The sequence below is a fragment of the Sebastes umbrosus genome, chromosome 18, assembly GCF_015220745.1.
Source record: "Sebastes umbrosus isolate fSebUmb1 chromosome 18, fSebUmb1.pri, whole genome shotgun sequence".
Lineage (NCBI taxonomy): Eukaryota > Metazoa > Chordata > Actinopteri > Perciformes > Sebastidae > Sebastes > Sebastes umbrosus.
This window is the reverse complement of record NC_051286.1, coordinates 10,701,763-10,714,239: the sequence shown is the minus strand read 5'-3', so window position 1 is coordinate 10,714,239 and position 12,477 is coordinate 10,701,763. Positions and strand designations below refer to the sequence as shown.

At 38.5% G+C, this 12,477-nt stretch overlaps 2 protein-coding genes across 2 annotated transcripts in view; one reads left to right on the top strand and one right to left on the bottom strand.

The window, feature by feature from the left end:
• Positions 1–960: 960 nt before the first annotated feature.
• mrpl19 (mitochondrial ribosomal protein L19) lies at positions 961–4,410 on the bottom strand. Its single transcript, XM_037750050.1, has 6 exons — positions 4,302–4,410; positions 4,004–4,112; positions 3,476–3,594; positions 1,890–2,024; positions 1,571–1,752; positions 961–1,475 (listed from the first exon to the last, which is right to left on the bottom strand). The coding sequence occupies exons 1-6, from the start codon at positions 4,378–4,380 to the stop codon at positions 1,254–1,256; spliced, it is 846 nt and encodes a 281-aa protein (XP_037605978.1). The 5' UTR covers positions 4,381–4,410; the 3' UTR covers positions 961–1,253.
• A 2,378-nt stretch (positions 4,411–6,788) lies between these two features.
• The window catches only part of LOC119476624 (protein eva-1 homolog A), an 86,845-nt gene continuing 81,156 nt past the window's right edge, over positions 6,789–12,477 (top strand). Inside the window, exon 1 of the mRNA XM_037750035.1 lies at positions 6,789–7,071. Within this exon, the coding sequence (XP_037605963.1) occupies positions 6,963–7,071 (109 nt within the window). The 5' untranslated portion in view covers positions 6,789–6,962. The remainder of the gene's footprint in view (positions 7,072–12,477) is intronic.

The following is a 12,477-nucleotide window of genomic DNA, read 5'->3' as shown; positions in this document are numbered from 1 at the left end:
CCATAATGAGCCCAGTAAACATCTGCTACTCCTGTATTAAAGACCATTTTCTCCGCGTCTCATCCTGTAATATGGAGAAATTAGAGTGCAGGGAGTCGTTTCGGCGTGTTTATACACACACACACACACACATTCACGGAGAGCAGACATAACATAAGGAGTCCAAGTGTTTTTATGCTACCCAACTGACGCTCTAACATACCATCACAGCACCACAATTTTCCATCCACAACAGTAAAACACTACCGGGTGTCCTTGGTGTTATGGTCCCTGAATACCAGGGTTGTTTTTCAAAGTGCAGGGGCCTGATCCAAGAGGCAGGTTTACGGATTTATTTGGAAATCTTTACTAATTTAAACCCAGAAACCTCTCAAATCTGGATCAGGAGAATATAAAAATACTTTTTTTTTTTCAGGTTTTACACCAGATAAATCAGTAAACCTGCTTTTTTGGGGAACAAGTTCCTCTTTATTTGTTTAACCGGAATAATAAACTGTTTATTTAGCATGGCAGCGTTTCCATCAAAACACTGTAGGACACAACAAAGGCTTCCTTGGTTATATAGAAGAATAGCACCACCTAGTGTCTCCATTACTCCATAGCAATTACAGCAACTAGTCTATCAGCCAACAAAAACCCAACAATAACAGAAACACAAACTTGTATATAGAGAGGCAACAATTAATCGATTAGTTGTCAACTTTTAAATTAATCAGCAACTATTTTGATAATAGATTAATCAGTTTGAGTTTTTTTTTAAGACATAAAAAAGGATTCCAGCTTCTTAAATGTGAATATTTTCTGGTTTCTTTACTCCTCTATGACTGAATAAACTGAATATCTTTGAGTTGTGGATAAAGGAAGACATTTGAGGACGTCATCTTGGGCTTTGGGAAACACTGATCAACATGTTTTCACAATTTTCTGACATTTTATAGACCAAACAACTAATAGCATTTGTCATGTTCAATAGCTTTTATTATAGAAAACACTTACTGATGTCGTAACTAAGGCCAGCGACAAACGCATATACTGTACAGCAGACTGACGAGACAGAAAGAAGAAGACATAACTCCTCAGACTACAACACCAGTTTCCATATTGGCTGCTCCATATATACACTGGTGTGGCCGTAGTAATCCATGTAGATTAACTTAATCCAGCAGAGCAAAACCTCATATTCCAGTCCTTTTCCCCTCTCCTGAAAAAGTCTGTCGATGGTGAAACTGAAGAGCGTTTCAGGAGGATCTTCCTCACTTGCTCATCTCCCGCTGGACCTCTCTGAAGATCTTCTCCTCCAGTTCGGTCGTGTCGTACTCCTTCAGCATGTCGTACTCCCGCCACGGCTCCGCCCACTTCTGGGCGTGCTCCATCTGCTCCGGGGTCAGCGACAGGTCGAAGCGGATGCCCTGGACGTTGAACTTGGGTCGTTCCCAGCGTTTGGACCACGGCTTTGGGCGCATCTTTACCTTCAGCTGGTGATTAGACAGAAATGAGATGAGTTTGTGAGAAGCCCCATTTAATCCTGCTCTTTGTTATAAATCAGGTTTCCATCTTGAAGCTCTCTCACCTTGTTGACAGGCACCTCTCCGGTGGGGGAGAAGGGCACGGGCTTCATGTCCGGGTCCACGGTGCTGTACTCAGTCAGAGCGTCTCTCAGATACATCAGGTTGTCATCCAGCCTCTTCTCCAGCTTCAGCACGTCAATCTTCTGGATACGGGGGCTGTAGAGCTCGTAGCAGAGCTCCACGCCTGAGACACGCACACATGAAGAAACAGATGTTTTACCTGAAGGACACCTGGTTCACTTCTTGATGCTACAGTCTGTGTAACATTTCTGAAGAGCTTTTATTAGACCGGTGCTTACACAGAATATAAATAAGCCTCACCTTGGTTATTAATGATGTTCCTCAGGATAATTGTGGCTCCCAGCCCCTTTCCACCTCTCTGGATACAGATGCCAACAAAGCGGTTAGTTTTCCCGCTGGCGTTAGGGTCGGCCATGGTCACTGCCAGGATGCTCCCTTAAAGCAATAAAAAAATTTTTTTTACACCATTTAAAATTAGAATACAATCAATAGACTTTGTGCATAATATTTAAAAAAAAAATACAATTTATATTATATTTATATAGACATAAAACCAAAGGGGAAAAAAACAACATTACTAAAAACTATGTAAATTGTTAATATACATAGGAGATTGCCTCGAGATTAAAAAAAAAAGGTTTTGAGGAGGGATTTAAAAGAAGACACTGGCCGGGCTTCTACCAAAAGTTCTCTGGACTTTTAGTCCCTGGAACTACTTTTCAAGGAACTAAAAGGTTCCTTCAGCTCACTGTTGTCTGCATTTCCACCGCGATCTAAAGACCTCGAAGATCAGGCAAATTAGTCCGCTGACGTATGAAAAAGCAACATGAAATAAGACGAGGACTACTGGTGGTCACAGCGGTAAACACACTCTGCAGCCTGCAGTTCAGTGTGCCCGTCCGTTTCATGTTTAAAAAAAAAAAAAAAAAAAATCTCGCCGTGAAAAAATGAGAAAATAACATTTCTTTCTCTCATTCCCTCTTCTAACGTTACCGCTCGCTGCTTTGCATGCCTGAGATGAGGAAAGTCATCAGTCAGACAGGAAGTTCCACAACTGAAGTCCCACCTCTTTGACAAGGTGAGATGTGGGAACTGCTATAACAACCTGCAGAGAATCTCAAGCTGCAGCTTGTGTCACAGGGGGGTTAACAAATCACAGGTGATGCAAACCTTGAAATTAAATCTTAAAATCTATTCTAAAATTGACACGCAACCAATGACTAACAGCAAGGATTGTGGTAATCTGGCCTCCTCTCTTGAAGTATGATTGCAGCCTGATAGCTAGTGTTACCGTAATCTGTGAGTGTGTAGTGCGCGCGCATGCACGTAAAGAGTGGAGCGAAATAGCGAAAACAAGCGCGGCGTGGGAGTGAAGGCAAGCAGGCAGAGGAGCAGAGTACAGCAGAGACTCCAGCCCTGAAGACCAGAATTGGATCTAATTGCAATAATTTAATTATGAAGTTTCAATGACCTTCTCCAGATTTGAGATTGAGAGAAATCCAATTGTTTTGTGTTTTGGTAATCTTACATCTGTGACTGTGGCTCAGAGGGTAGAGCAGGTTCCACCAATCGGAAGGTCGGTGGTTCGATCCCCGGCTGCTCCGGTCACATTTCGACGTCTCCTTGAGCAAGACACTTAACCCCAAATTGCTCCCAAAGGCAAAGCCATCGGTGTGAATGAGTATTTAGATTAGATCCTGATGTGCAAAGTTGGCATCTTGCATGGCAGCCGCTGCCATCAGTGTATGAATGTGTGTGTGAATGGGTGAATACTGATATGTAGTGTAAAGCGCTTTGAGTGGTCGGAAAGACTAGAAAAGCGCTATATAAATGCAAGTCCATTTACCTCAACATGTACCTGTTGGGTTATTAATCTGGTTTCTTACCTACGTAGAATTCAGGGATGTTGAGCACTTTCCTCCTGCTAATCATGTCTTTCCTCTCAATGGAAAACTTAAAAGGATTTGTTCTCTGTCTGGGAGGGATGAACTCTGGGCTCAGAAACCTAAAGAGGGAAAGATAACAGTTTATAAACCACACTTTATACAGTATGCATATGTAGCAGCTGCAGAATGGTTGCTCTTTCTCAGTCCCCAGTACAAAAGCTGTCCATGCTTTGCCTATGTGTATTTTGTGCGTCAACAATTAAAGCCCCCCCTGCTACAACAGGCAACCCGGAACCATGAAAACACACCCGTATCATTAATTCAATACATTAAGTTAACACAAGTAAAGTTACAATAAAGATAATTTGGCTGATATTGATAGCAAAAGAAAGTATGACACACTGGTTTTGAGAATGTTCACAAAAAATAAAAATAATAAAAATTACATGAGCAACATATTGACTCAGCTACACATATGATGTGCATCTGGGAGTGTCACAGAGAGAGATTGAATATAAAGAAACCTACTTTCTCAGAGATGCCACAGTCTGTGTTTTATCTATGATGACAGGTTTAGATGGGGGGGTGAACTTTGGTGGCTCCTCGTTGTTGTGACACAGAGATGTGGAGATGAAGCCTGGAAATAAGAAGAAAACAACACATTAGATGATTGTCAGGTGGTTATTATGTAGTAAAACAGCTGGCTAGCAGTTAGCTACATTAGCTCATATTTGTGTTTGTACATGACAAATACTACACCTATTAAAAGCCTGACAGCAAATTATAAAGTATGACAGAGAAAGGGGAGCTTGTTAAATGTACTTACGTTCATTTTGGAGCCGCAGGTTTCGTAATAACCTCAGAGAAAACATAACTTTGTGGAGCTCCTTCACACAGGCTGCCATGTCTGACCTTCTGTTGTCACATGGGCGCTGCTACGGAGGCCGTGGAGGACAAACGTCATTGAAACGCGATTTGGTCAAATCTTGCAGTAAAGTGTTTTGTCCACTAGATGGAGCAACTGTTTCATTGGTTATATATTAATCTCACTGGGTACTAGTTTAAGTGCACAACTGTGCTTTGATCTATTGATTGTTTTATTTGTAAATATCTTCTTTCTCTCTTGATTTTCACTATAATAGTACCTCTATTGTGTTGCAGCATAATTTTCACCATTGTTGATTGATTCATCCTGGTGTACTAATTCCCTCTAGTCTTGTTTTGTATATTGTTCTTGTTCTAAATAAATGAATAAATAATAATTTAAATTTTAAATAAATGAAATAAATAAATAATAAAAAACTGTGCTTTAAACTTATGAACTATAAAAAATGGGAAATAGCATCTAAATACTTAAAGAATAATGATAAAATAAAAAAAAATTAAATATGTATTCCTTGTGCTAAGAAATAAATGAAATAAATAAATAATAAAAACTGTACTCTAAACTTATGAACTAGAAAAAATGTGAAGTAGCATCTAAATAATTTAAAAAATACTAATAAAATAAAAAAAATAATTATGGTGAATGGTAAATGGACTTGCTTTTATAGTCTTCCGACCACTCAAAGCGCTTTACACTACATGTCAGCATTCACCCATTCACACACACATTCATACACTGTTGGTACCTCTATTGTTTACTGTTTGTGACCGATTGTGTTGCAGCATCATTTCCACCATTGTTGATTGATTCATTTGGGTTTACTAATTCCCTGTCTTGTTTTGTATATTTTCCTTGTGCTAAAAAAATAAATGAAATAAATAAATAATACAAACTGTGCCCTAAATTTATGAACTAGAAGAAACAGGAAGTAGCACCTAAATTCTATAAAAATAAATAAATAAATATTCCTTGTGCTGAAAAAAAAAATGAAATAAATAAATAATAAAATATGTGCTCTAAATGTATGAACTAGAAAAAATAGGTAGTAAGACCTAAATACTATAAAAATAAAATATTAAAATAAAACAAAAATTAAATATATATTCCTTGTGCTAAAAAAACAAACAAACAAACTGTGCTCTAAACTTAGGAACTAGAAAAATTAGGAAGTGCCATCTAAATACTATTTGAAAAATGAAAATATTTAAATAAAAATAATTAAAATAAAAATAATTGAATAGATATTCCTTGTGCTAAAATACAAACAAACAAACTGTGTTCTAAATTTATGAGCTCGAAAAAATGGGAAGTAGCACCTAAATACTATAAAAAATATATATATATATTCCTTGTGCTAAAGAAAAAAAAAACTGTGCTTGAAACTTAGAAACTAAAAAAAATAGGAAGTGCCATCTAAATACTATTTAAAAAATTAAAATAATAAAATAAAAATAATTTAAAAAAAATAATTAAATAGATATTCCTTATGCTAAAATTCAAACAAACAAACAAACTGTGTCATAACTTGGGAACTAGAAAAAATAGGAGGTAGCACCTAAATACTATTTAAAACTTAAAATAATTAAATTAAAAAATTAAATTAAATTATACAGCCAAAATATACCAAATACCTACCTTATTGTCTTTACAGATATTATGTATTTATAATGATTGCACTTATAATGTAAGCTACATGTTATCATCAACACAGGGAGAGTAAAATTTATGCATTTTATTTCTGCATTTATGGATGACTCCAGTCAGCTTTTACATTTATTCCACACAAAAATTGAATAGTAGTGTAAGAAGTACAGTATTGGTATTAAAATTACCAATATCACACTATACATATACCTCATCAGTAGGAGAAATCCTGAATCCATAATTTTAATAAAAAAAAATTAAAAAGTATTAACAACAACGTGTAGCCTACATACTTATTAAAAGTAAAGGTATAGGCTACTCATTTGGTGACAAAACTTAGGAACTAGAAAAAATAGGTAGTAAGACCTAAACACTATAAAAATAAAATAATAAAATAAAACAAAAATTAAATATATATTCCTTGTGCTAAAAAAAAAAAAAAACTCTAAACTTAGAAACTAGAAAAAATAGGAAGTGCCATCTAAATACTATTTTAAAAAAAAATGAAAATAATTAAATAAAAATAATAAGATAAAAAACAATTGAATAGATATTTCTTGTGCTAAAAAACAAACTGTGTTCTAAACTTAGGAACTAGAAAAAACACTCATTTGGGGACAAAATGGCCCCTTTCAGAGTGTTATAGTATTGGACAGTGGCATCATGTGTGTGCTAGTGAACTCAGGGTCTTTGAGACCATGCATGCAGGGTCCTCCAGGTGGGTCTGCCTCTCTGCCTCTCTGCCTCCCTCCACAACACAACACAACACGCAGTTAGAAATGCTCCCAGAGAGCAGAGCACTGCAGTCAGTCAGTCAGTCAGTGTGGTGGGAGGATGAGGAGGGAGGACTAAGAGACACGATGGCACCACAACACATCTCTGGTAGAACCTGAACCCAATGTGGGTGCTGGACTTTCTAATGCTACACAGAGACTCACAAACTTCGAGGCTTCAAGGATGTTCTTCTCAGATGGGACTCTCTCAGCCGTCAGTTGTGCGCTCCTGTTGGGAATAACGTGTCTGAGCGTCCTCTGCGATCTCACCAAGGGCTCCTCGGACTTCTCAGGTTGGAAATACTCATGTTGTGTTCTAAGTTGTGTAAAAAAAACACTTGTTTTCCAAGCTTTAAAAAAAGCAAAAGCATGCTCAGATGACCAGCACTTGTTTCTATCCTGCGTGTTGCCTCATCCTATTTTTACGCATGAGAAGTTTGCGCACTAGGAAACTCGGATAAGTCATTACGCACGCTTTAAAACTGTTGAACAGGACTCTTAAAAACAACTTTACGCAGTGATTTCAGTGTTGTGCGTCGCATGAAAGTCTCCTCTTCTCAGGACGTGGCGTGCTGCAGCATGCTGCAAATGTTTGTTTCACAAACCTTTATACAACACAACTTCCACATGTGTTTATTTATTTATTTAAAAAGGATCCCCATTAGCTGATACCAATGAAATCAAGTACATTACATTTATCACATACATACTATATATACAACATCATATTTATGTTCAACATTCAAATTTTCCAAACATATATACATTTCACCTTCATACACATCTTCCACAACCATTTAGCTTCAAGGCTCATCATCATCAGGGAAAAGGAACAAAAAGAAAAACCATACATGACCAACACTGAACTATGGATCAGCTGCTTCAGTAATGTATTCTTTGCTGGTATTTGAATGTGTTTTGTGCTTATCTTTTGGCCATTTCTGACCCACATAAGGCAACTTCAAACAAACAGCCTTTACTGAAGCCACCTGTGCTGTATAGGGATAAAGGCTTGGTTTATCAGCAGCATATATCTGCAGCACATACATCCCCATGGATGCAATTGAGATAAATGTGGTTAATGTGTTACTAGATGGGGACTATATTGTCTAGATGCTGCAGAGAACTACAGTTTTGTATGCTTATATCAGTCATATCAGTGCCAATTACCTCAGGTTTATGTGCAATCCAGTGTGACGGATTCTGCAGGCTTTTTATGTGTGCTAAGAAAAAGGCAGAGTATTACTAAACTAATGAGTTGTTGCATTAAAGGGAGATAAAAGTGGTTAATGTGTCACTAGATGGGGACTATATTGTCTAGACCCAAGCAGTGCTGCAGAGAACTACAGTTTTGTGTGCTTCATATTCGTTTGAAAGGTGAAGTCATATCAGTGCCAATTACTTCAGGTTTATGTGCAATCCAGTGTGACGGCTTTTTATGTGTGCTAAGAAAAAGGCATGCGTATTACTAAACTAATGAGTTGTTGCATTAAAGGCTATTGAGCTGCTCTGAGCTGCAGGGCCAAGCCTGCAGGTTTTGTTTACAGTGCCATAAAACAGGAAGGGAGCTTTGTGTCGGTGTTAATTGGCCTCTAATGGGTCTAATGGTTGGAAACGAGCAGGCTGACACTGTGGGGAGAAAGGTGCTAAAGAGGCACATGTATGTAACATGCCTCCTCTGTTCTGTGTGTGTATGATGCAGCCTAATGAGCTGCTAAAGATCACGTTGTAAGTGAAGGCTGTTAACAAGGTCCAGTGCTTGTTTGGTTGTGTCATAATGATTGAGGAGATCAAATGGTGGTTAATTAAGCAAGAAGGGGGAAACTATTAGAGCGGCTGATTCCAGATTTCCGCTGGTTGGAGCAGGTTTTACCAATACCCCCAGCTTTGACACGATTATGCAAATGCTGTGTGTGTCAGTGGCAGGAGTTAATTTGTTGAAATGTCAGCTTTAGTGCAACATTTCTTTGTGGACTTTTCAGTGGTTCATTGATAACTTTGCTCCGTAGGGACAGTTGCTGTCATTTGGGGATCTTTTTTTTTGGTTTACATGGACCTGAGATCAGTTTTGATGGGTCCTCAGATGTCATTTTAGTTTGCCCTTCAGGGACTCTGTGCAGCATGCTTTTACAGAAATGCTGACCAAGCATGAATGAAGTGAGAAAGGGGACTCAGAGAATACCTTCGGGGGACAAAGAAATCCTTCAGGCCTCACATTCTTGACCAGCTGGAGTCTCCCTGGAGACGGAGAGGAGGGCTTTTGATTGACAGGTGCTGCCAGAAGTGTGACAGAAGATCTAACATCTGTCACTCAGACCTGGGTGTCAGTGATGGTGGACAAATCTGGTGAAATCAGCCAACTGTTGATTTCCAAAGGAATGTGTATGGCAGTAAAAGATGATGCTATTTGTACTTCATGCCTCTCATGCCTCTTGTTCGCACCGTTTGTTGACAACTGGTGTGGTAATGGCAGTTTCATATTTCATCATGGAAACAAACTACTGTATGTTGGAGGGTGTTATCATCTTCTATTATCCAGCTGCTTCAGCGGCTAATTAGAGGTGAGGAGTGAGCCGAGCAACACCTCACAACCCCCGGGCTGAACTTATCTAGCTGGCTAATTAATGCTCAGTGTTTTACGAGTTATTGATACTACGTTGTTCATGTTTTTGTGGATTTTTTTTTTTTTAACCGAAAATTTGTAGTACATAACCATATCGTCTCCTCTCCTGTATGTATTTTCTCAGGTTTCCTCACGTGACAAGCTTGTTATGTTGTAGCTAGCAGCAAACCATCCATTACCAGGAATGACTGTCACACTTCTTTACCTTTTTGTGCAAATACAGACATCATTTCAGCACAAAAACACTAGACTAAGGGTGTAAATCACGAGTTTCATCCCAATACAGGTCCCAGTATCGATGTTTTCACTTCGTATCGATGATATGGGATCGTTGATCATTCAAGCTGGACAGTATCTACATGTTTTAACACAAAAATAGAGCTAAAAGGATCAGTTGATTAATTTAGAAGTGGATTGGCAACTGTTTTGATAATTGATAAATCGTTAACCTAATTTTATGATGATGATGAAGTTGTGAGGATCTGCTATTTTTCTTTGTTTCAACTGATAGTAAATAGAAAGTTTGGGGTTTTTTGAGTGTTGGTTGGACAATTAAACCAATTTGAAAGCTCAAATTGGTCTTTTAAGGTGATATTTTCACTATTTTTTGACATTTTACCGACAGAAAATAATCTGCAGATTAATCGATAATGAAAATAATCTGTAGTTGCAGCCCTACACTTATCTAATATCTGTCTCAATATCAGAGGTAGTGCTCCTGTGAGTGCTGGGTGTTTCTGCTTTTCTGTCTCCTATGGATGGGCCGCTGTTATCAGCTGACAGAAAACAGGTTGTCATTTTTGCCAACACATAGGTGTGAACGTAAAGGGAGGGGATGAATGCCGGACTGTTTGGAAAAAGGCCAAAACAATAACAGGAATCTAGCATTTGCTTCAACTGGACCTTTCCACTGTGAGTTCCTTACAGAACAAACACAGTATTGTATGTTTCTTTGAACCGTAGAACATTTGAGAATCCGTTGTTACCAGACAAACTATATGACGCTGCCAAAGGGGTTACAGTGAAGCGACTTTTCTTCTCTTTCTCTGTCGTAAAACCCCTGTAGGCAAAACCCTATTTAACCCCAGTCAATGGGATGTGAGGCTGTTGAGGGGCCAAGGGGTCAACTGAGGTCAGCCCATAGTAACTGTGAGTGTGTGGTTAGGGGGAGTTATCATCCATCTTGCTCTTTGTTCCCCGCTGTCGAACCTCATCACACGTGTTGACCACTGTCGGGGAAGGTAGAGAGAAAGTCAACACAACAGCGCGTTTTTAGGTCATGAATTTAAATTCAGTTCAGAAGATGTTTGGATAACTTCAGAGTGAAGTAGTGTGGGATCAATTACATTTGATCAGTATTCATGTTTTGCATTTAGTTCTCCTGATTTTCTTCTGTTTGATGAAACAATTTGAACAATTAAAACACACTTTAGTTTATACTGTAGGTCACTGAGGGCCTAATTATGATGATCACTTACACTTTTTCTTTATTCTACAGTGAAAAGCTTTATAATCTGAAGGATCAACATCATTTGTTCTTTAGAAGTGGTTTCCTCCATTAGCTGTCAAGTGATTTCATGGTCTTTGGTCAGAGCTTCTGCAGCCATATCTGTGTTAACATGTTTACTAATGGCCAGCTCTAAAGATGTAGATGCTGTAGTTTTCTGGATTTATACATGCAGAAAGCTTGATAGGAAAAAGTATTGATCAATTGATTAGCTACATTTCTTTGTCTGAAATTATAGCAAACTGAGTAGTTTTGGTTTTTATACTGTTGGTTGGACAAAACAAGAAACATGAATATGTCCCTTTTGACTCTGGGAAATTGTGATGGATGTTTTTAACAAATTCTTGACCTTTTTATAGACTGAATAAAAAATAATGAAAATAATAATTCGGTATAGCCCTACAAATTTCTTCTTCTTTTTGTTCATATCCACGATTTATTCTTATTTTGTTAGTACCCAGTGATTTCTGGGATTCACCGATGATTTCTTGTTTTTGCTCTTCTCTTAGGTAAGAGTACAATTACAAGATAAGAAAAAAACATCTTGTTTTCACAGTCCACTAGTTGTTTGTCCAACACAAGGAAACATATCTTTTAAATTTGAGGAACTTAAAAAAAGCATGATTATATAATGAAATTTAGATTATTATATGATTAAAAGTAATTATAATGATTGGATTATTAAATTTGTGCAATAAATAATAAACACTATTGGTCCATTGTACCCAATTAAGACATTGGTATTGCGTGGCTTACATACTGCTCTTTGATGCTTTTTGATTTTCCTGTAACACCAGTACTGACGCTCTGGAAAATCATGTTTACGTTGAATTAACAGTAACTTAATTTCACTACTGCTGAGGTTCTTCTTCTTCTTCTTGCAGCCTTTTTTTGGTGGCATCTTTCCAATTATTGGGCATGTGCCAGAGAAAATATACGATAAATTTAACAGAATGTTGCTGCCACCCAAATGTACCAATAAAATAGATTTATGGATGCCTGATCTTGTGATGTAAAAAGAGTGGGGAGCTGGATCCTTCCTAGTTGACAGATCAGCTGATTGCTTCACTATGGGTAGCAGGCGCTCTAAGCTGGTTGACACTGCAGCCAACACACACACAGAGACACACAAATCCACCTATGCTGTATTACCCCATGTCCTAGTCCTGGATTAGGCTACCCCTAACGCTACTCCAGGCCCCTCAAATCTTAATCCGCTCTGATTTTTGAGTGGTCCTGGATAAGGGTAGCACAGCTCTCCTTCCCTTCCCCCCACTCATCAGCTCCCCTGCCTTCCTCCACCACCACCACTACCTCCTCCTCCTCCTCCTCGCTGCCTCTACTCCTCCCTGGGGCTTGCCTGATCACTGTTTCTGTGTCTGTGTGCGCCAGGTGAGCTCTGTCTAAACAAATCCTGCCTCCCACTTGTTTTGTCTACTGCGGTGGAGGCAGGCGGCGAGGCGGACGGCGAGGGCCTGGCATAAGGCTGCTTTTCTCTCCGGCTGAATAGAGAGGGGGTGTTGCTGCTATTCAAAGAGTTCTCTCTGTGTGTGAACGAGGTTCCCAAAG